Source organism: Geospiza fortis, unplaced genomic scaffold (assembly GCF_000277835.1).
Source record: "Geospiza fortis unplaced genomic scaffold, GeoFor_1.0 scaffold317, whole genome shotgun sequence".
NCBI lineage: Eukaryota > Metazoa > Chordata > Aves > Passeriformes > Thraupidae > Geospiza > Geospiza fortis.
In genome coordinates, this window is record NW_005054398.1 from 1,338,147 (window position 1) to 1,362,940 (window position 24,794).

Below are 24,794 nucleotides of genomic sequence, written 5' to 3' on the forward strand. Positions count from 1 at the left end.
AGCAGGAAATGTTTTGTTATATAGGCTGTGGATTAGCAATTCTTACACCATAACTGCACTGTGGCACCATTTTGTCAAATGCTCTCCATCAAACATCCAGTTTTCATTGTGTGAGCAAAGCTGTTGTAATGAGGAAATTTATTTTAAAATATTTTCTTTTTAAATATCTGTTTATAGTCACTGGGAATTCATATGGCAGTCATAAAACCTCCTGATCTGGTACCTGATCAGGCATGTTCTGTACATTATCTCACAAGTTACTGTTGTGTATCCTCATGAAGGCCTGGCTGTTACATCCCATCCTAGAACTCTGAGCTAAAACCTGTTCAGAGCTGTCATTGGGTTATCACATCTTTCTCAGTTTGGTTGGTACCTGTTTGAAGTGTTCCTCTTGCTTTTGTCAGCATTGCTGAGGGATGAACCTCTGCTTGTGGTATTGTCATCTCATTCATGGGGAGAACAGAGGGTGGCACACAGGTACTCAAGAAAATGTGTCAGGCTTGATCTGGAATTCCAGGGGCTGACTCTGAGCAACACTGAGGGATGTCTTTGCGTGTATAACTAGAATTCATTTCTTAACGTTGCTTCTGTTTCTGGAGAGAGGAAGTGAAAAACTGATTTACCAGGAGCACAGGATAGGCCAGGTTCATTTTTGTCCAGACACTTGCATTCTGAAACCACTGGCCTGCTTAGGTTGCACTGTGTGTGGTCAAGAAACCCCCTGATTAATTGTGCACTCCAAATTGCCCCTGCACAGTAAAAGAATGGCAAGCAAATACAGGCTGTACATTAAAAGAAAGGCAAGCAAATACAGACTAAAGCTTGGGAAGAGAAAATATGTGATCAAATTAAGGTTGTGCAACTCTTGTTACCTACACCTTCCCACAGTTCCTGTATTCCAGAACTTGTCAGGTACTTTGAACTATTTTCACATTATTCACCCTGCAAAATTGTATCTTCAGGTTTCTAAGGGAGACTAAATATAGCCTCAGAGACAATGCTCCACCTCTGCTTTTTTAAGACACATTTGAATATTTTAGTGGTGATGTTCTCAGTCTCCACCGCTCTGTGCTACCAACAAGCACTGGGTAGGGTCCAGCCTCTGCAGGGGAAGGATCTCCTCATGTGAGCAGACCAGCCTAAACAGCAGTCAGGATGAGAAAAGAATATAATGAAAGGAGCAGTAATTCTTTTCACCTGGTAAGGCTCTGAACAGCTGCCTGTAACTGTCTTGTGAGTAGTTAAATGCAGATGAGATGAATGGGTTAACCTTTTTTATTGTCTCCTTCCCTCAGCTTATTGATCCTCTCTGGTGTCTGTAGGTGAGCAGGCTTATCAGATCCAGGCCCATGACAAGCAGCAATGATATCCAAGTTCTCCAAATATGTTTCTAATTTCCTGCTCTTCCAAGGCTGCTTCCTTTTGCTGTCTCTCTCATGGTTGTTCTGCTTTGACTTGGCTGCTATCAGACTTGCCTTCTGCTTTCACTTTTAGGTGTTTCAGTCGAGCGAGGTTCCAGAGAAGACATCATCACCTGAGGAATCGATCCGGATGACGAAAGGGATCACCATGGCAACTGCCAAAGCTGTGGCAGCTGGGAACTCGTGCAGGCAGGAGGATGTGATTGCCACAGCAAATCTGAGCCGCAAAGCAGTAGCTGACATGCTAACAGCTTGTAAGGTAAACCTTCCCTTCCTTGCCTAACACTGATCTTCTTGTGTTTGTCTGCCTCTAAATCCATAGAACATTATGTATTTGTTCAGTTTTCTGCTTTTCGTATGAGAAAGTTGAGATAATTTTAAGGAACCTCTCTCAGAAAGGATTTTTTGTGAATTTTTTGGAATTTCCTGGTTTTCAGTCAGAAGACAAACAATTTGTGCAAGTAGTAGAATATACAAATATTCCTGTTGTCACAAATATAATTTCAATGTTCCTAGAACAGTGAAAGGATTGGTAAAAGAAATCACTCTGATCTATCTTTAGTAGTTCTTTTCCCCCTGACTAAAATTGTTGGTTTGCTCAATTTCTTTTGTGCTTTTCAAGAATGTGTGCAATTTTTATTGCAATTTTTTAATAGAAATAGCTGTAGCTCTATTTTCTACATTGTATGCTACATAAGTGACTGTTAAGCCATTTGGCCTTGTTCTGATGATAAAAAAATCTAGGCATAAATGATTAAAAACTGGGATTATTAAGATCTCATTCCGTTTGATTTTCAGTAGTGGCTGTAGTAGTAAACTGCCTTTGCCTGTAAATCACAGTTATTTACTTTTGCCTTTCCATGGATGGAAGGTGACAGTGAAATAATGGTGCTCTGTGGGGTGTCTGATTTTCAGTATCTGTTTAAATCCTAACTGCCTACATCAGTCCCAGAGTGATTTTTAGACTAATACTGCCCAAACAGAAGGGTAGTGTTTGTTTTAAAAATGATCCTCTTTCAAAAGTGCAAGTTCTGATTTAGAACTGCCTTTATACAAAACCACTGAATGAAACTTTTTATAATGACTTCGTTTTGTAGCAGGTTTTTTAGTGTCTAACCACTTTGCATGCTTCAGATTTTCATTTGTCTTTCCAAACAGGCAGCAAATTCTCAGGAACAGAATCCTTTGGTTTTAGTAATGTTATAAAACACTTCCATGCATGCACAGCCAGTACATACTTTTGAATATCTATTTATGAACATTCTTTTTTTTTAATGTTTTTAGGTTTACATTTGCTCCCAGTTAATTTAATGATTTTGAATGGTTTGTGCATTGTAAGTGGCTGACAGGATGAAGCTTCCTGCAAATGGAACAGTGGAGGTGTGGGATGCTGGAAAAGCCTTTGTGATCTCCCAGGGAATTGCTTTCACAAAGAAAGGAGCCTGCAGAAGGAACAGGACTGGGAATCATTTTACTTGCTGTAATGACACAGTGCCAAGGCCTGAGATCTAGTCTACTTTCTTAAGACCAAGAGCATTTATTGGACAAACAAGAATAAAAGTCTCCAAGAATACTAATTTTATGCATTATCTAAAATGTATGAGAAAATAACTGTGTCATTTAACAAAGATTTTAAATGCACAGTTTTAACCAAACTTGATTTAGAAAATCTTGTTTCTACAAATTTTCCTTAGAGTCTTAGAAATCTTATGTCATTAATTCTACAAATTGATTACTTGATGTGGCATTTCCATGATAAGCCACATTCCTTGAATTTTAGGGATAGGAACTAGCAGTCTTAGCCCTACTATGCTGTAAAAGCTGTGTGATGCAATGGAACTTGGGTTTTGTGGTATTTGACAAACACTGGAGGGGTTTTACAGTGATATTGAGGTACTCTGTAGAAATATAACTGATAGATTATCAGATTTTTATGTTCTTTGGTCCAAGACAGAAGTACATGTATATGATCTGTGGTAGAATTGTACAGAACATAGCTCTGACTTCCCCAGTGTCAGGAATTTGAGTGCAAGCTCTATTTAATTGCCTCTTGTCCAAGGCAAGTAGTGTAAGGAGTCAGAATGAACAGTTATGTAGATGCCTGGTCTGCTTGCTTATGTGCTTGGTCTGCTGTAGATGAATTTACAGTGCTCATTACTAATTCAGTTGTTACAAGCAGATGCCATTTCAAAAGACAACAAGGATGCTTATTGTGGGATGTACTGAGACAACTCTCATTAAAGTCAGTGGAATGCTGTAATTACATTTATTGAATGTTAGAGCAGGCCCTAAGCTAACAATTTCTTTTTTTTATTACGTGTTTGTATAAAATAATGCCATAATTAACCTGTGCACAGTAGCACTATTTGGAGTGACTGCTGTTGGAAAGGAAGCAGATATGAAAGACCTATCAAAACCATAGGAAGCAATGGAAGTGAGCAATCCCTTAGCTCATTCCATAGGCAGTGGATTGAGGGAAACAACTTCTCACCCTTTCTCAGCACTGGTGGCACTGGAGGCAGCTCAGCAGAGCCAGGCTGGAGCACAGGCCCTGGGAGCAGGCACAGCCCAGCTGGGGCTCAGCCAGGCAAAACTGGCTCAGGGGAGCTCCCAGAAACCCCCACACACACCTCCCTCCCCGAGGCACCCGTGCTGCTGACGGGGTGGGAGTTGGACCAGAGGCAGGCAGTGCTGGCATGTGGAGAGAAAAGGAGGGCTGACAGTGAAGCCTCAGCATGAGGAAACAAATGTGTGTTCTGCTTCTTCAGACATGTTTCAGTTTGAGATGTTTGGGTGGACCTTCTGCCCAGGGCTGGAGGAGAAGACATTTCTGTTGTGACTCCCCACTGGTAGAGTGAGATGTATGTTCAGATGGTTCTGGGTTCTGAAAATTATTTCCTAAAATGGCTTCTGTCACCTCTTTAGCCTGCTGTGAAGTACACAGAATTTATACTGAACCGTAAAAGTGCTCCCAAAATATTCTGATACCAGTCTTGGCTATGTATGGAAAACACAGAAGGAACTTTGTACTTCCCTCCTACAGATGCTTGCTCTAATTCCCTGTGTTACAGTACTATTTAAATGCAGAAGAGACATTTTAGGATGCTTTACAATGTGTGCATAAGAAACACTCGGGGGCCCTTTGCCCTGTTTGAAAATTTCAAAAAAACCAAAACTGTTGTGAACTTTCTGGGCTTCGGCAGCTCGTTTGAAGTATGCTGAGGATGAGGAAAGTCAGTGCTGTTCCTCCCACCTCCATCCCCTCAGCCAGGGTGTGGGGATGGGGAGGGGAGGTGGCTCCTGCGGGCCGTTCCCGTGCTCGGCTCATCCCCAGCTTCCCTGCAGAGGGAGCCCGAGACCCTCCTGGCTCGGGACGCTGCGGGTGTGCAGGAAGGGCCGAGAATAAGTGAGCCGGGAGATAATGCCCGTCTCAGCGGGAGAGAAGGGGCGCAGGAATGGAAGGAGCTGCTCTGTGAGAGGAAAGGCTGTGCGTTTTGGGAACTTCCACTTGGCAACAAGTGGTGCTTCTGCTAAATAAAAAAGTTCCCTGGAAGTTTATTGTAGAAAGTACAAGGCTTGAAGAGGCTGCAGGTTTCACTTTTTATTAAAAATAAAATGGTTGAATTAGTCGGGCCTATGTCAGATGCCGGACATGACACTTAGTGGAAATCCTTACAAAGACCTGACTCTGCTGCAGCTTCTCTGTGTATTTAAGCAGATGGTTCCAGCCCTGCTGTTGCTGTGTTAAATCTCTGTCAAGCTAACAGCATTAATGAGCCTTCCCAGAACTGGAGCTCTGCTGCTCTTCCAGCACCATTTGCTTACAGCAGAAATGGCCGGCCCTTGAGCTCCAATGTCATTTGCACACTCTAAAAACATCTCCTCCCTTCTCTTTCCCCCATCTCTGTGCTGATCTTGTCTTGTGGGAGCCATTTTGGATGCTGATGTTGTTTTGCCTCCTCAGCAAGCATCCTATCACCCAGATGTGAGTGAAGAAGTTCGGGAGAGAGCCCTGCGCTTCGGAACAGAATGTACCCTGGGATACCTGGAGCTCCTGGAGCACGTTCTCCTGGTAAGGAGTCATCTGCATGCACACACTGGGGCGCTTCCTAGGAGAGTAATCTCTCTGCCCTCTTTCTGTAGTGATTGCTAGTGACATATTTTTGTCAGTTTGTCACAAGGTTCTGAAGTTTTGTTGTCAGAGAAAGCTAAAGGAAACTCAGTATTTCAGCTCTGTGAGGCAGGAGGAATACTGGAGTACTTAAATGGAGCTGCATTCTGGATCACATTGGAGGCAGTCTGGATCTGAACCTAAAAAAGGTCCCTGGCAAAGGAATTAAACTAAGACAGTTCAGCCTTCTTTTAAGCCCTCAATAAACACTAGGCATATTAGGCACAGGCCTGCGCCCCAGGCTGAAGAGGTTGCACAATCTTTATGAAGGCACTGTTACCTCAGTGTTACTGTTACTCCCACAGCCACACCTACTCCAAGCCATCCCAAAATCTCCAGCCAGCGCTGCCTCACAAAGAACTCTCCAACACATCAGACATGGCACCCCCAAAGCTCTGCATAAACTTCTACACTCAAATCCAAACTCATGAATCCTGCTGTTAGTGGGCTTTGCTTGACCATACTTAATTATCCCATATTATATTAGTTATCCCATAATATATTAGTTATCCCATAATATTTGTTCTTCTGTCACTATTACTTTTGTAGGAAGCAATAAAATGTGTTTGAACTAACATTTATGAGATATTGAAGTTTCTGGAGAAGATTTAAATCAGCAATCAGCTTCATGGATGACCAGCAATTTCTTTTAGGTGGCTCTCAGCTGGCATATTAAAGTCTGTGGAAATGAAATTTGCAGCCATAACTGCAGATTAGAAAACCCAAATCAGTTTTTCTGCTGAGAACAGAGCATGTGTAATTATTTGCATCAACTCACTGAAATTTATATGTAAAGTAAAAGTCCAGTCACAGTTGTGCTTGCCACTAGCAAGTAAAAAATAGTTCAGGAAAATTGGAACTTGCTAGTGGAATTCTTAGAGCTGTATTGCAGTAAGTGATTTAGCATTAGATGTCTGTTCCATTTTTAGTTTAGAGGACTGTGGGGAATTTTTCAGATTTGACCCCTAGAAGGCTAGCACTATGTGTTTCAAACTGAGTGCCAGAACAGACCAAACACTTGAATCAGTTTTTGCTCATTTATTTCTGTCTCTCTGCAAAGTCAAGAGGCTTAAGGTAAGAAAGGCATGTTCCATTTTATTGAAGTAACAGGCCTTTTCTACCTTAAGCCTTTTAACCCTGAAGCCACAAGCAAGTTCTGCCCCCTCATACCACCCCCCTGCCCCTACCCCAGTGTTGACTGCCTCTGGTGGTTTAGAACCCCTAGGTCTGCAATCTCATTAATTTATAACCTCCAGAAATGCAGATCATGTGGGATTAGGAATCTCTAACTGGTCCATCTGGCACCCTGTGACACAGTTGTCAGTAAGTTCAGTTATACCCTCAGTGCTCAGGCTAGGGATGTTGCATGGGTGCCCCAACACAGGGGTGCCACAGGGGGATTCAGTAGCCATATTTCTTTGAAAATGACACTTGTTAGGTACAAGAGTTGTCAGATGCAATATCTAAAAATTCCCAAACCAGTGTATTAACTTGTGTAATGTTGCATTGGGCAAGTGGCACAAAGTGACTCGTTTGCTCAAAGCACTATTCCACTAATCACCTAGCTAGGGCTAGGGCCAGGAACATGCTAATTCCAGCTGAATTCTGCACATTTTAGTAAAACTCCTTGTAAGCTCTGCTAGTGAGAATCAAGAGTGACCTGATCTGCAGATCCATGTGCTCCATCCTGGCCAGTGCTGATTCGTGCTGAGTTAGGGGAAGTCTGGAGCTGTGCAAGGCAGTGCCACTTTCCTGGGGTGCATCCAACACTGTAGTGTAAGCCTCTGCTCCTTGTGCCTCCTGACAGTTACAGGTCTCTCACTGGGCTCTCAGACAATTGCTATACAAAATAAATCTTTCACTAGAGTGCCTTGGGAATCTTCCAGCATCCTGGAATCCTTAATAATGTGCATTCTCTTTGTCTAGATTCTTCAAAAAGCAACTCCAGAGCTAAAGCATCAGCTGGCCTCTTTCTCCAAGCGGGTTGCAGGTGCTGTCACAGAGCTTATCCAGTCAGCAGAAGCAATGAAGGGTGAGTTGGGAAGCCAGGCTCCCAGTGTGCTGTGCTCATCACTCCAGAAATCAGGATCTGATATTCTGTGTCATATACACTGCAGGGTCTCCTCAGTTATTTCCTGCTGTTATCAGTACCTGATCCTTGCAAATGAACCTGAACTATAAGCAATTTTCATATATGGAAATCCATTTTTTTTCCTCCTTCCCTCCTTATCTCTTAATAGAGTTACTCTTTTTCATAGAACAGTGATCTACATGATGCTATTTCCCTGTTCAAGTAGCTTTATTGAATTCTTCAACTTTTCCTGCATTCTCTTGTATTTCAAAATTTCTGTTTTCATTGGCTAATAAGGCAAGCCAATATCAAACTTCTTCTCTTCCCTAAGTGCTTTTTAAAAATCTTTATATTATTCTCATCTTTGGACACAGTTATTAATTTCTGACGATTTTTGCATTTTAATTCATATTCACTAAAATAAAAAAACACTACTTATTTCTTTTTTCACTTGCTGCCTGTAGAGGATGTCTTTATTCACTTTAGAAGCTTTTTTTGTGGGAAGTAAAATGTGTTTTAGCCATTCATAATTTTCTTTCCTCATTTTCATTTATAGGTACACAATGAAGTTGTCTCCTAACAAATTCAGCATGTAAATGTTTTAACCTTTGTGAAATGCCTTTTTTTTAAGAGCAACTAGTACATTTTACAAATTTGGGGTTGACTGCATTTATACTTGCTGCCTTTTTTTTTACCCTGTTTATTTGCCAGTATTAGGATTTAATATAGAACATCTTCATCCTGTACAGCATTTGAGCTGAGAAATGGTTTTTAGACCATGCCCTTAGAGGTTATGAACTTCTTCTGGCTGTTTCATTGTTTCCCTCAATCCGGAATAGGGATGCTTTCTGAATCTTATCATTCAGAGAATGGTGTTAGGAAATCAAAAATAATAATGCACTGACAACTTCCAAAAATCTGAAACCACTTCCAGCCAAGTATTCATTTTGTGGATCTATAAAATCTCTTTGAGAAAAGAGATATGCCAAAAAGTCAACAGCAAAAAAGAAGTTACCCTTCAGATGTGGTACAGAAACTGCTTTGGCTTTTTCTACATCACTGTAAGACACACACTGCCAAAAGTGTGCTTCCTTCAGCCAGTGCTAACTTCATCCCCAGGCACTGCCAGTGACCAGACTGCCAGGGCAGAGCAGGGGGACTGCAGAGTGTGCTGGGGGTGACTGTGTTGGCTGCAGCCTGTTCTCTCCACCACTGTGTCAGACTTCTCAATGTACCCTGTGGCTTGGTCAAATTAGGAGTCATCTGAGTAGGACCTCTGATAAACACAAGTTGAGTGACAACTGGTTTTGTTCCCAGCATGGACAGTATCCCTTTCTGAAGTTTCTTTGCTTACACAATTATTTAATAAGTTACTTTCATGAAAAAATAATCCGACTAAATATTTCTTTCCCCTCGGCTTTACAGTTTTCTGTGGTGTACATTCTGTATTGGACACTTGAGGTGTGATTGCAATTCCTCCTGTTTGAGTGGCAGCTCACTCACAGTGACACTGAAGTTATTGTCTCCATCTCCATTAATTTCAGGGACAGAGTGGGTGGATCCAGAAGACCCAACAGTCATTGCAGAGACAGAGCTATTAGGGGCTGCAGCATCAATTGAGGCTGCAGCAAAGAAGTTAGAGCAGCTGAAACCAAGAGCCAAGCCCAAGGTGAGTGTCCATCCCCACTGTTTGTTTGAGGTTAACAAGGCAGAGGATGCACACTGCCCATAGTTTGGGGTGTACTTTGCTACTGGCCACAATAATGGTGTAAGCAATCAAACCTTGCATGAGTTTTAGTGCCACAAAACCCTGCTCTGGATTGCACTTGCCCCTGAGGGTAGAGGGTAAAAAGGTGCTTTTCAGGGAGAGAGTCAAGCACCAGCCATAAGCAAGCAAAGGAAGAGGAGCCAAATGTTAGAAATGCTTGTAAGAGTTATGGCATCATTACTGTTGATTATTTACCTTTCTGTTTCCAAACATATTTTACTGCTGTGTAGTCATTCTTACTTGCTTTCTTTTGAAGACCCTTTGTTCATATCTGAATTTGTGTGGTGTAGCAGGAGAAAGCAGCAGTAACACAGCTGGGATTCAAGAGAATACAAAGGACCTACAGGATTTTCTAAGACTAAAACCAGCATTTTATGCCATGCTTAGAGAGTAGCTGTTTCAGTATAGAATCAGATACAATATATGATCATTTCTATGTCATTTTCCTGAAGGAAATTAAATTACAGTTCATTATGATATCAAGTGGTGTTGCATGTTGCCAGATCCTTTCAAATGTGTCTCTGAAGATATTCTAAAATTAAGCCAACTATTTTCACATAGTTGAAGTAGAGAGGGAATGTATGAAACTGGTGGATCCCAGAGAATTGCTACCTTTTGCCTGGTGTTAACAGGTTTTAGTAGAAATTACTATGTTGCATCTCTTTAAAATTAAAAACATGTTTTGGCTGTGTAATTGATGTCAGGAAAGGACTATGTATCTATTTTCCTCTTTATGCTGCTTTGTAGGTGCAAATCTGTTTTCAAAGTAAAGCTAATGAGAAGTCTTTCTAAAAAGCAGAGCCTCAAGACCATTCATCCAGTGTTGGATGATTGTATTGATGCAGGGTAGTACTTTGTTATTTAGGAGCATCAGATGAAATAGTTCTTGGAAGCTTCAGCCTTTGAGGACCTCTCACCCCCCACTCCCTGTTCAGTGATAGGAATAAATTAGCTCATGAAAAAAAATGCTCTTTGTCTGCATTTTTTAACAAGTACATCCATTTTGTTTATAAAGAAAAATGGTCCTTTATAATGAGATTCCACAGGCTGAGTCTGAGGAGTGGAAAAGTCCTCCATCACCTTTTCTATACAGTCACTGCACAATAGCACATGTGTGTTGCCTGGTAACCATGGAGCAGTTTCCTTCCAACATCTAAGCCCCTCCAGGGTCATTGTAATCTCCCAGTGAATTTCCCAGTTCTCACACCTGCTCATCATTTAACATGTTAATTTGAGTATCCAGTCTCCTTGTGACTTAGTGGTTTGTTTGTCATTTTCTGAAACTAAAATTCATATCCAACTGTTTGTTTGATTTGGGATTTCAGCAGCCTTTGCATCCTTCTCAGATGTTTAATCTCTTTCACAATAAGGATTATAATCCACACCAAAAGTTACTAGGAAGATCACAGAGTGGCTCAAACAGCACTTTTTCTGCTGCAGACTTGTAGCTTGTGTCCTCCCAGAGCAGGATTTCCTGTGGTGAACGAGCTCTGTCTTCCTAATGCCCACCTTTGACAGCACACAGAGTGTTGCAGTAGGAATGCTTAGATCAGGAAGGGCTGCTTTGTCTTGTGCTCAGGCTGTGAAATGCAGGAATAGGAGTTATTTTCTACAATGGAACAGACTATCTAGACAAAATCCTGCTTTCGTTAGCAGCAATCATCATCAAGTGAACTTGCAGAGGAGTCCTCAGTTGGTAATTTTAGAATGTCTACCTGCAGGAAATCCATCATCTTCATCATTACTGCTTGGTGGCTGATTCTCTATTTTTTGGTGAAGTTTTTTTACTAGTGCAAGGAATGGGAGTAAATTGATTTCAGCTTGAAATTTTGATCTTTGTGTTCCAGTTTGTCTTTTACCTCCAAAAAACCCCCAAATAGCTGAAGGTAGGGTTTCTTCTCATTTGTTCCACCATTTTATGTTTTTTAACTTTTGGAATTTTTTTTTAATTTCTTCTTTTCCTTGTTTCCTCTTCATATTTTTGCACCTATCATACCCCCCTGATGTCTTAGACTGACACAAATAGCATGAGACATCTTCATTTTCTGCTGCTGGGAATCATCCCAGAGGACAATTTCTAATGAGACACAGTCCTGCTAACTGCTGCCTGTGCTTTATTGTACAATGCTTATTTTGTTTGCTTCAAATCCTGGTTGTTTGGCTGCAGGTGAATGTGCTCCCAAAATGCTTAGTCCACTAGTCCACAGCCCCACTGACACCCTGTAAATATCTGTATGTCTTCTGAGCTCATATCTTGGAAGAACTTTGAGGACTCTCCTGGGTAGCTGGTGTTACTGCTGTCTGTAACACAAAACCTGTTCAGTATTCTCCTTGCAGTGGTCAAGGTGGGAAATGATCTGAGAAGCACTGAGATCTTTATGGTTTATTAAGCAGGAGTTGGCTGTCATGTTTCCTTTAAGTACAATTATTTTTCCTGAACGTGGACTGTTATTTTTTCAGTTTTCCATTTGGAGAGTCAGTTGTATTGCAATGCAGACACACATTCCTTCTGTTATGCAAATATGCTACTTCCTGTAAAATAACCCCCACAACTAGTTATTTTCTGAAGAAAACTATTTGGTCTAGTAAAATCTTCATGCTAATACTGAGGAAAAACCACTTTTAAATAAAAGGTATGGTAGATGAGGTACAAAGGAGAGAGCATTGCTGTCCATCCCCTGTTCTGTCTGCTCTTCAAGCTTCTGTGCAGGCCTCTGCCTCCAGACATGGGTGTCTTGTAGTCAGGAAGAGTTCCCTGCTGGCAGCTTTCAGCAGTTGGTCCTTTGTTTTTTTAACCCCAGATGAATCAAACCTGGATGCCTTTTTCTGCAGGACTCTGTGTGATATGTTTGATATATTAGGTTGTTATTTAATCCAACTATATATCAAACATATTCCTACAGTGTCCTGCCCTGTCTCCGGGGGTTTTAACCTAGTAGAAGGCAATATGAAGGAGTTCAGTCACTCACAAGCAGGTTTAGAAGACTTCCTGTAGACTCCTAATCTAATCTGGTATAAAATACATACATGGAGTGCTCCTTTATCAGTAGAGTTGCTCTTGGGGAGACTTTTAAGTTGTGTAGGGCTCTTTGTGACAGTGAGCAGCAGCTGACTTTCACTGAAATTCTTATTGTGCTTTCCATGGCTCAGTGCAGAAACTTACTCATATTGGTTTGCTCATTATAAAGTAGAAAATTAGAGGTGCTTGAAAATAAAATGGTTTGTCTTTTGTAATTTTTGCTACTGTTTTGCAATGAGATTGGGGGCTCATTTGTTTTCCAATTAACCTTGACTTTATTTATGCTACCCCTAATAATGGAGATGCTGTAGAAAAATGGTTAAAATGCAATACAAAACCATATCTTTTTAGTTTTCTTTTCAATGGCATAATCAACATTTTAAGGATATCCCATTTTAAAGACTTTGTAGTGAGCCTAATGTTTGTTTGCTCTGGTGACTTAATTTTCCAATCTATTTATAGCTGTACATGGTTAATAACAGCATATTAGCTTAGGCTTGAGGAAAATGAGATGCTGATCTTCATGGGGGCTGCTTGAGGAAGGAGAAGCTCATCCCTTTTGTCCTAGATCTTGTTTTTTAAAGAAACCTGCTCTAAAATCTCCCAATGTGATATTTTCTGCCATCATTGCTCTCAACTTTATTCATGAAGGCTGTGAACTGACACATTGTAGGGTACTGTTGATGAGTGTGAACTTAAGACAGTCCAGGAGACACACTCTTTTAACAATGGGAATGAAATATTTACTTTTCTTGTAGGGCATTTTGCTGTGCTCAGTCTTGTGCTGCTCCCTGTCCCTGTTGCTAAGGAATGCTCTTGGTAGAGCTCTGGCAGTGACACACCCACAGTGCTGGCTGAGCATTGTGCCTCCCCCATGGAGTGTCCAGCCCTGAGATGTGGCACACCTGAGAATGGTGAAGGGAAAATCACAGAGGAGGACTAGAAAAGAAGGATTTGTTAGAAAAGATAAAAAGCCAACAGGCATTCAACAGTTTGAGTGCTGTGTAAGGCTGCTACAAAAATAAATTCTTCACGGAAAGGATCAACTATTCAGAGTTTTTTTTTTTCCAGAAGTAAAAGAAGTTGTGAGATGTCAGAGCACGCAAGACTTGGAAGTTTGAGAAATTTGATTTATGGCTTGATCTTCCAAGCCCTGGATTTCAGTATAATTGGAAAGAAAGTGATTTGGCAAACAGGGGAGAAAAAAATCTGTTACCAGATGAGATACTGAGGTTTAGCTGTCTGTTCTCCTGTTGAGCTTCACCTGCTGCTCCACAGTGGAAGTTAATCCAGCCATTGTGCAATGGCACTCCTGATTCCTTGGCATTCTCTTTGAAAAGCAGTAATTTTTGCTTAGGAATTGTGTGCAATATTTAGTCCACTCACTACCCTGAACTGAGTTTAAACAACTGCTTTTGTTCAGCATCTTTTTGGTGTCTGTTTTTTCACAAATTGAACTACATCTGGGCACATTCATAGCTGTCCAGTAGATCACACTATGGCCATGAGCATTTTATTAAATGTCAACAAAGACTGACACTTCCTTTGTAATAAATAAGCAGATATTGAAGTTCTCACTCATTTAAGTCTGAATTCCTGACAGTGCTGACATATACACAGTAATGCACATCATATATTTTATGTTGGAAATAAGAACTTAAAAACTTGATAGTAAGAAGTTTTGGACAAAAGTAGAAGTGCAATTACAGTCTTTTAAAAGTGCAGTAACAGTCTCCTCAATTTACTGTCAGTCAGTGGTATTTTTGTTGACATTTCTGTTTCAGTCTTTAGTCAAATCAAAGTCAATAATGCATCTGTTTTAATAAGGACAGTAATTCTGACAGACTGTACTGGATTCCATTTAATCACTCTGGCAATATCATGATTGAAATAAGAGTTTTATTTATGAAACTTGAGGCCTGTAGAGGGCCAGTGTGATTGTACTTTGCTATAACAATGGTCATGATGTGGCATTGCAAGCACTGCCAAAATTGTACGTGGAACATGACTTGCTCACTTTCCAAAGCAATTTCTTTTATTACAAAGGCATATACTTCAGTTGATGGGAATGGCCCAACAGCAAGGCAAGACAAATAGTTTTCTGTGGATTAGGTGGCTTTTCTTAAAAAAAGACAAACTTTAAAGTGCCAAACATCTTTATCTACACATCAGTTTTGATTTTCAGATGATTCAGTTCTCCTGGTGTCTGTGGATGCTATTGTTTCATCTCCCAGACTTTTAGTTATGTGACAGTTTTGTGAAGTGCTGTACGACTGAGTGCTGCTTGATGGGTCATTTTGTAATTACTTATCATTATCCTTTATTATTTTATAATTTACTATTTCATCAGACTGCAGTAACAGGAGAACTAAACCTGACTTGAATTTAGATGGGTGTGCTTAGACTTGCAAATGAGTGCCCAGTTTTTTAACGTTAGTTGTGTGCCACAAGAACATTGTGGTTGTAGTTAGAATAAACCTTTATTTCAAAAGCCTTATCTCTCACAAAATAGGATGTCCTGACACTGTAGCCACTAGCCCTACTTGTCATACAGCCTTGGATTCCAGTAGGCTTGTGATTGAGTCACAAACAAATACATTCTGTTGGAATATTTTATATCAAAAACAATCAGAATACAAGGCCCAGACCTGGTTCTGTTTAAAATAACAATAATTGTTCATCTCTATCTATTTTGTTAACTGTTCAAAAGCTAGTAAGCATGTTTAGATGGACAAAGGTTTTCAATATTTGTTTAAATTATTTGAAAGTCAGGAAAGTTTTTATAGAACAATAAATTTACATTTTAAATAGTAAGAAACCCTCATTAGGAGGTTTTGCATATGCTTGGTCAAAGACATACTTGGATGACTGAAGTGTTCCAGACAGAGCTTTGGAACTTCCTATCTCCAAGATCACTGAACTGGACTGCTGCACAAAGCTGCTTTCTGTGCAGTGACACCTCTTACCAAAAGCTGTTAAATCTGTGCTCTTGCTTGGTATCTACTTCACATTCCTTACTACAGGTGAATGAGACAACACATATTTATCACTGTTCTTTTTCAATGCCTTAAGTCTTTAAGTATTTAGAAAATGCTTTCCCTAGTTTAGCAATCTTGGAAGCCACTATTATGGCACTACAGAGATAATTTTGATAGGAAAAACAAGAATTTCTTTTCAGACCTGCACTTTTCTGAATGTAGTTTAGAGTAGCTCTAGTGGAGGTAATGCATTAGAAAGTTGATGGCTTTGTTTAAATATCTTGTGTGATGCTGTTTCAGTGTGAGCAGGCACAAGGGCAAGCTCTAATATTTATGTTGCCTCCCAGCTTTAGGTCCACACAAAACTCCTTTGCAGAAAATGATGTTATAGATCTTACTGACTTTACTGATGTGCTCCAGAATCTTCTTGTCTTTGTATATGTCCTCAGTCTGGAAAGTATAGTTCCTTTCAGGTGAATGTGTAACATTGTTTTTTCTTGGTTATAGCAAGCAGATGAGACTCTGGATTTTGAAGAACAGATCCTGGAAGCAGCTAAATCCATTGCAGCTGCTACCAGTGCCCTTGTGAAGTCAGCTTCAGCAGCCCAGAGGGAACTGGTGGCTCAGGGAAAGGTGGGTAAACAGGACATGTAGCAACAGTAGTGGGGGAAAGCATCAAAAATCCTAAAGGTTCTGTTAAAAACAGTAGGAAGGAGCTTTGGAATGACTAATGAAAATGTAAATTGTTCACTGCTCATCATAATACATGGCCCAGACCTGGTTCTGTTTAAAAAATCCCACAGTTACATTTATTTAAACCTTACAAGTGTAATCAGGTGCTTGACTCTTCAGATTATTCAGTCGTGGGGAGTTTTGCTGTGGGGCTTTTTCACTTCATGAAGATCTGTGATTCAAGCTGGTAATGTATAGTCCCACACAACAATTTGAGGATCCAAACCCAAATGGCACCATGTCCAATACTGCTCTGGGCCAGAACAGCAGAAGGCCTCAGTAATTGTGCCCTCAGTGTCTTGTGATGCAATGGGAACACAGGCCTGCATGTCAGTTCAGGACATTTCAGTGGCCATGCTTGTAGTTATTGTTGCAATCAATGGAAGGAATGTTTACAGCACGTGGCATCCTTTTGGTGTGATCAGAATTGAGATTTTGTAAATCATTTCACATCCATCACTATTTTTCACAGTCAGTATACTCTGAAAGATAAAATCTAAACATCAACCAGGTATGTTGCCTGTGAGAACAATTTATTATAGGACCACTGTTGTTGTATAGCTATGGTTTCCATTTTCACCTGATTGTTAACTCAGAGCAGGCTCTGTCATGGATCCCACAATCAGGCTATGCTGTCTGCTTCAGCCTGGGTTCTGGAAAGCTTGTGCTTTTGTTGCTAACAGGGCCAACAAGCACTTCATCTGTGGTCTGCTTAAAAATATCTGTTCAGGGGATGATGAGGCAAGAAAAACTTGAAACCTAAATACTTTAGGGTTTTTTATAACTGATTTTTTTTTAGTTGCATAAGTGTCACCACAGCTATGAGAGAACATATCTTCTGTTTATGTTGATGCTGTACTTAATGATTTGATTTAATTCCCTGGAATTCTCATTATGCTTGAATGCCTGTTTACATTTCTTTTAAAACACAAGTTCTGGACCATGTTTACATTTCACATCTTTCAGCTTCTCTCCAAAAACCACCCAGACCCATGCAGCTGTGGGGATGTGGGTCTGGCAACCAGCTATAGGGTTTAGCTTCATTGCTTTCATCCAATATGGGAAGGAAACTGTCTCCAAATTGTTGCTGGTACTGCTGATGCCAGTGAACACTTCAGTGGAAAAGGCATGCAGAAAAGTGGGCTGCTCTCCTAAAGTGCCATTATTAGGCATGAAGGCACGTGGGGGCTTCCCTGTGAAGCTTTCTGATCTGTACCTTCCCACAGTGCTCAAATCAGAAGAGATGAAAGAATAATGTAAATTCAAATGTATTATGGAGACAGAAGTAAGTTATTTTAAAGCCTGAGACTTAAGGAACTGCTGCTTCAGCTGTTGCTTCAGCTGTGGTTTCAACCACCAGTAGTCTGCTAATTACTGGTTATTCTGGTAATTACTTCTGTGTGTTCCAAGAATGGGTCAGCTGAAGCAGTACAGTGAGCTGGACACTTCCTGAGCAGGCAGATGTGTGCTGGAAGCACAGTTACTCTGACAACTGACTTCCAGCTGGATTTTCTGCTCTTGAATGTGCTAGGCAGAGTCACAGGTACAGGTGTTTCCTTTTTTCATGGATTACTGTGTGTCTGAGACAGAGCAATTGTATTTTCTGTTTTCCTGTAAGCCATCTCTGAACTGTTTTTTCAGGTTGGAGCAATCCCTGCAAATGCAGCTGATGATGGACAGTGGTCTCAGGGACTTATTTCTGCTGTGAGTAACTACTTCTCTTGAGAAAACTGGCACATTCTCTGAAGAAATAATATCTGTGAGAATACCCAGTGGCTTTTTTTTTACTGCCTTAGGCCCGAATGGTGGCAGCTGCAACCAGCAATCTCTGTGAAGCAGCAAATGCCTCAGTCCAAGGCCATGCCAGTGAGGAGAAACTCATCTCATCTGCCAAACAAGTTGCAGCTTCTACAGCACAGTTGCTTGTGGCTTGCAAAGTGAAGGCTGATCATGACTCTGAAGCCATGAGGAGGCTACAGGTACTTGTGTTTTAATTACTGAGAACCCATGGTAGGGCTGTGTGAACACTGTTTCAGCAATCCAGGATTATGCATGTGTTCAACAAAGTATTTCTCTAAGTGCTAGCCTGGATTGTGGTCAGACTTCCTTTGTTTCTGTGAGTCAAGAGACAGCAGTTGTAGATAGAGCATTTCTAAAATGGACAATCATTGTTAGACAAAAATAAGAGGAGAATCTAATGCAGCATCTCAATTGAAGTCTGTGTGAGCTTCTTTACATAAAACTGGTTCCCTTTTATGTTACACATCCATTTCATGTTGAGCTTCTCTGAACTGCTGCTGAATTACCACTGTGTTCTGATGGGTAAAATCTAAAGTCTCTGGAAGTTTTGTTTGAGGATGGTAATTTTTAAAATGACCACAGCCTTATCTGACATCATGCTCTGCAGGCTCAGCCTGGAACATACAACTATCTCAGCTGCTTTTTTTATACCACATTTGGTGAACAGTGAAAATTCCCTTTTTTCTTGTACTTGCACAGCTGCTACTAATGGACACTCAGTGCAACAGTTCATGTATGGCTGGGCAGAATCAAATTCAACAGAAATACATATGACTGAGTATCTGTCTGAGCATGAGGATCTGATGTCATCATTTTTTTTTCAAAGTAGAAAAACTGTTTAAATATTTAGGAGGAAAAAATGAAGGTGTGAAAAATCTACTTGTTTCTACAGAAAACAGTGGTATGTCATGGGGCAATTATAGGGCTGAGATGGTTTTAGTGCTTTATAGTCAATCCATGTAGATTGACATTGCCAAAGGGTGTGGGGAAGGTGGCAGTAACTGGAATAATGCAATTTGCTCTGTAATATCTAGGTGCCAAGATGGGTCTGAAGGAATTTTAAATGCAGAACAAACAATAGAAACAGGAAAAATTCAACTACTAGAGACTTTTCTCAGCTCTGACAGGAAATTTGGGGTTCTCTGTCATTGTGAGCAAATATTATTAAATACACATCAAATGTGAGAAATTGGAAGGGAATGTGAAAAGGAAACAAGCCCAAGTTGGACTGAAACTGAACTTTGCCATTTTACCAAGTTTCATTTTAGGCCCAGAATGAATAATGAAAGGAAGAGCAGTTTGCACTTGGAAATCATGTCCTTTATCATAGCAACAACAATGAGTTGATGTCTACTAAATATTTTTACTGGTGGACATGCCAAAACTACTGAGACTTTTCAGCTGGCTTTGCCCCCAGCAGAAATGTTTTACATAGCTTTAATCAATAGGTTGGATTCAGGACTTTGAGTGTCTTGGCTTTTTCCTTCATACCCCAATTTGAACTGCATTTCCCATGAATGTAAATTTGGACTGCACTGTTACAGAATCTTCCAAAACTTAATGAAGCAATTGGAAATGTTTCCATTCTTTCTGGATGAGCTCCAGACTGAGCAGAGCAAATTTCAAATAATTTATCCTAATGGGTCATTTCAGTGAGGAAGACTTGAAAGTGAGATGCAGCTGGAAATATGGGATAGGACCGGGGAAAGGCAGGGGGACAGGCTCAGAGCTGCTCCTTCCTAGGAAGGATGGGAGCTGTGGCTTTCATTCCCAGTGCCAGTGTGTCTCTGGCATGTGGGAGCAGGCTGGTTTGGGCTGCTGGCAGAATCCAACTCAAAGAAAAAATTAAAAAAAAAAAAATTTTATATTCATATATATATATATATATATATATATATAAAAAATATATATATATATATATATAATATAACAACAACAACAACAAAAAATATATATATATATATATATTCAAACAACAAAAGAGAAATATTTAAAAGATATATATTACAACCAAAGATACATATTACAAATATTTGACCGTTTCTCTTTAGAAATCTGAGAATTTTTAGGAAATTAAAGTTTAAATGTGAGATAACCATGGCTGTGTAAGTTGCTAACTTGCCCTGATTAAAATCCATTAAATTATAAATTGTAATTTCATCCACTGCTTTATTTCAAACTATGGGAAAAAAAAATCTCATTTGTGACTTCTCCAACTTTCAACTTCTTAAACAAAGGAATTTTGTTCTCTCTGTACCACTGATTTTCACAGATTAATTTGCTTTTCCCTGGGGAAAAAAAAAAACGTACCTTTCCTATGCAGTCAAGCAAAGATGTTTGTTTTGATGTTCAGACAAATCCATGTTAGTTATGTATTTTCCTTATTAGTAAATTTCTTCTTTTTCTCAAAGGCTGCAGGAAATGCTGTCAAGCGTGCATCAGACAATCTTGTCAGGGCAGCCCAAAAAGCAGCATTTGGAAAAGCAGAGGATGATGACGTTGTGGTCAAAACAAAGTTTGTGGGTGGCATTGCTCAGGTTGGTACAATCACTCCAGAAATAAAGCAGGGAAAAAACCAGCACAGAAATGAGGGGTGTTACAATGTCCACCTGCTGGACAAATCTATTGAGAAATCCATGATCAATTACTTGATGCCTCATTATCATGGAACCCCCGACATAAGAACACAGTGATGTCCTATGTGGTAGCTGCACTTCTCCACTGAGCATTTGCTGTAATAGCAGATTAAATGAACGGATCTTTTCAGAATTCTCTCATGTACTTTAACTGTTCCCAAATCTTAATGAAACAATGATTTTGCATGTATTTAAGCAAAGAAATAGAGAATGAGAGATAAAAACAAATGAGGTTTTGTTACTGTGACCATAATAATTATTGGGAAATAATAACAATATTTAAAAGTAGATTTCAAGGCTCTGAGGTACCAACTTTAAATTCCTTATAATGAATGAAGTACATCATTAAGTAGCAAGTACATGATGCTACTTAAAATATACTGGACTTGATTATTTCTGCTTGTCTGTACTGCTGTTGTTTTTTCTCTGGCATTCTGAGATGCAGGAAAATACTGTGGATACCTGCAGTGAGGAGAGTTCAATTTTACTGTCACTCAGACATTATGTTAAGACATAGTGCTTATTCTACATGTTCTAAGCCCCCACCCTGCTGAATGTTGGGAGAATGCAGAACTGTAAAATTCATCATGGATGCATGGTAAAACTATGGTGGTAGATTCTTTTTTTCTTTTATTCAAGTGGAAATAGAATACTTTTCTTGATGGCCTAGTCCTGGCATCTGGAAAAATTTGAGCAATTCCTGATGAAGTCATTGAAATTAGGTGCTTCTCTGGAGAATGCTCACATGGGCCAGCTGTGACTGTGGTGTCATTAGGGAAAGAAATAATATTTTACAGACAGTATTCCTTCCTGCTTCTGTTTTCTAGATTATTGCAGCCCAAGAAGAAATGCTGAAGAAGGAGAGAGAACTGGAAGAGGCAAGGAAAAAACTGGCTCAGATCCGCCAACAGCAATACAAATTTCTACCCACAGAGCTGAGAGAAGATGAGGGTTAACTGTTAACCTGCTGAGATTTTTCTTCCTTTTTATTCTTTTGTTTTCTTTTTTTTTTTTCTCTTTTTTTTTCTTTTAAAGAAATAAGCTAAAGGGGGACAGCACATTGAGAACTGCTCTGACAGCATACTGATATGCCAAGCACTTAGCTAAATAAACTGCCTGTCATAGCTTTGGATGAGCAGAGGGCAATAAACAATTGTTCCTTCCCACCTGCTCAGCTGAGGTGCATGATGATCAAACAATGGTACAGTGTTAGGTTCATCATTCCTGTTCCTCCCTTGATTTATATCTCAGGAGAGAATGTTTCACTTTTTACTAAAGATACTAAGTCAGTATTATTGTCACTTTCCTGATGCTTGAGGTATTTATCATTCCTTGACTTGTTCTAAAACATTGATAAGATTAAGTAGGAAAAGAGTCAAGAAGTCTTTCATATAATAAATACCCCATGAGCTGGTGGTTGTCCCCCAGGTACCCTTGTAAAAAGAAGACCAAGATGGAGAAGGATGTATAGCTGAGTGGAGAAACACACACAAGTGTGAGTTTGAAGAAGAAGCCTATCCTCTTGCAGTGTTATATAGCTGGTTCACCCCAAAACTGGAGGAATTGTCTCTGCAGCTGTTTGCACTACTAGTATTATTCCTTACCTGATACCAACAAGCTTTTGCTTGTACAGTATTTAGGTTTACATAATGTGGCAATAGCCATTCTTTAAAGAGCTCAAAAAACAAAGAAATGGAAACCTTGTCACTGCCTCAATAATAGCAGGTTCATGAAAGAAAATGCTGTTTCAATTATATACCTCTAATGTGTGACTACTTTTACAGTATTATACACACATACACATGCTCTAACATTGGACTGATATAGTTTGCATCTTGTTTTTTAATTGAAATTATCTGGTTCGTACTGTGGTATTTCTGTTAGAATGTATCTCAGTTAAAAAAGGGAAATGCCCAGTACAGCAAAAGACTATCACAACTCTTGTTATTATTTTAATAATTACATTTATAATTATTATGTTTTGAAACCTGTGGGAATTGTAGGAGAAAAGAATAAGTGATTTACAAGTAGATTTACAATTTTTCCTGTAATATATTTTTTAAAAATTTGGACTCTAGAGAGTTTGTTTTCATAGTTGCTATTGATGAAAAAGTATTCACCAAGGAATTGGGGAGAAGGAATAGCAGCAGTCTATCAGCAATCTTTGTGCAGAAAGGTACAGTATGCTCTCAGTATCTCTGTTGTGACCTAAACAATAGCAATTTGGGTAGAGTAACATCTTTTACTATGTCAAAAAGAGAACACAAATCACAGCGACTTTGGGTAGCAAAAGCTAAACTATTTGCATAACTACAGAAACACCATCTTTCCTAACAGTAGTTTCCAACATGTGTCCAACTCCTCTCAGGCCCTCCTAACAACAATGGCAAGTCTGTTTAGGTCAAAGGATGCTGCCCCTCCAGTCCTTCTGAAGGCTGGGCTGTCCTTAGACCCAGCCAGGTACGTTCAGCTGAGCCTGACTTGTGTTCTGTGCTTACCCACCTCATTGTCCTTGCTGCAGGAAATACCTGTCTTGTAGACTCCCCAGTAACCCCCAATGGTAGTTCATCAGTTTAGATAGTGCTAACTCCTCATTTAAGTTACCTGCATGAGACAGAATTATCAGGACTTTTGTTACACTAGTACTAAATATATAGCAAAAACCTGCTAGAGAATTAATAAATATTGAAGTGTAAAAAGGTTTTTATTGTCTCTTCTCTGATACTGACATATTTCAGATTCAGTAGAGTTGCTGGAAAATCCACAATCATGAGGAAAAAAACCTGGTGTATCCCAAATGGAATCACTGGCATTGACAGATGTGCTGTGATGTGTAGGCTTGTGTGCAAATGCAAACCCTGTCCTATCAGAGATGTGCAATTCTGAGTTCTTTCGTTCGCCACTTCAACATTCAACACAATTTAGGGTTTTGTTCAACTCACTGTGAACAGTGTCACAGTCTGGAATCATCCACCAAGAAAAAGGCTTTCTGTAAGTCTTTGGGCAGAAGGCTAAACTGGTATTTATTGCTGTAAGACCTAAATAAAGACTGCTCAAGTGATGGGGATTTTCTGCTGCTGTTGGTAGGTTCAACTCCTTTGCAGCTTATGCCTTTCCTTTTCTTACCTGGATAGCTTCAGTTTCTGATCTCTTTCAGAAAGATCTGCAAAACAGATTTGCTACTACTTCCCTTTCAACCTACCTTTAACTGTTATTTGATCTCATTAAAGCATGAAGAAAGATGATGCCACTATTTTATTGTCGGGATAATACTGATGTAATATACTTTGGTCAGGATGGTATCTACCAGTTTGATATAAGCCAAAAAAACCTTGTCAAATGCAGCTATGTATGGAAATTATATAGCTAGAAAACTTTATCAGTATGTAGAAGGTAAGAGCATGTCCAAATTGTGCTCCAGAGAAAAGTGTTTGGGAAGTCCATTTTAGCACAGCTATTTTGAGACTTCTCTGTTCTGATTTAGTGCCCCCTCTTACATGACAAAGTATTTTTTCCTTAGCTGGGTGCTCCATAGAGAAACCACAGTCAGGTGAATAGCTGAGCTGGACAACTGAAGTATTTTTTTACTCAGAATTTTGGGTCTTCATTTGTGAACCATTAAGAGAATATAAGGTCATCCAAAGTCTTTCAACTTCTTTCTTGCTGTTACAATTTGCAGTATCGCTGAAGTTCACATGTGAACATCTGTGGAGTTTGGAACTAGTCCATCCATTTCTTTGGCATGGGAACTTGCAGCAGGAAGTGACAAGTTGGAGTAAGGGGTAGATGCTAATTAATAAAAAGGACAGATGTTTACTTTGTTCTGTTAACTTGTGAAATGATGAATGAGCTCTGTTGTATCTCACCCTTCTTCATGTGGAATTCACTATGAGAATTGTATGCAAATTAAAAACAAAATGCCTCAAAGTTCTTTGTGTACAAATAGTCTAATGTCATTTCCCCAACTGTTCACAAAATTGAGTATTTCATCATTTGTCTAAACTTTTATACTTCAGAAGCCTCAAAAGTTAGAAAAGTTCTGAAACAGAAATTGAATTCCAGACTTTTTTCATATGTCCCATTCCCTTTGATTTTCTGCATGGTCATTACTTAATTGCTAATGAAGGGAGGAGTACATAAATCTACAAACCTCCTCAACCTAAATATGCTGAGATCATGAGTGCATTTCTGTTTTTCA

The 24,794-nt window shown here is 39.7% G+C and overlaps 1 protein-coding gene across 2 annotated transcripts in view; it reads left to right on the top strand.

Annotated features, from left to right (window-relative positions):
* TLN2 (talin 2) overlaps positions 1 to 24,523 on the top strand; it is a 137,972-nt gene extending 113,449 nt beyond the window's left edge. For both annotated transcript variants that reach the window (XM_031061004.1, XM_031061005.1), the window contains 9 exons: positions 1,495 to 1,680; positions 5,386 to 5,493; positions 7,519 to 7,624; positions 9,208 to 9,332; positions 15,936 to 16,061; positions 17,802 to 17,864; positions 17,957 to 18,139; positions 20,372 to 20,497; positions 21,424 to 24,523. In XM_031061004.1, the coding sequence (XP_030916864.1) occupies positions 1,495 to 1,680; positions 5,386 to 5,493; positions 7,519 to 7,624; positions 9,208 to 9,332; positions 15,936 to 16,061; positions 17,802 to 17,864; positions 17,957 to 18,139; positions 20,372 to 20,497; positions 21,424 to 21,552 (1,152 nt within the window). In that variant the 3' untranslated portion in view covers positions 21,553 to 24,523. The remainder of the gene's footprint in view (positions 1 to 1,494; positions 1,681 to 5,385; positions 5,494 to 7,518; positions 7,625 to 9,207; positions 9,333 to 15,935; positions 16,062 to 17,801; positions 17,865 to 17,956; positions 18,140 to 20,371; positions 20,498 to 21,423) is intronic.
* Positions 24,524 to 24,794: the final 271 nt, after the last annotated feature.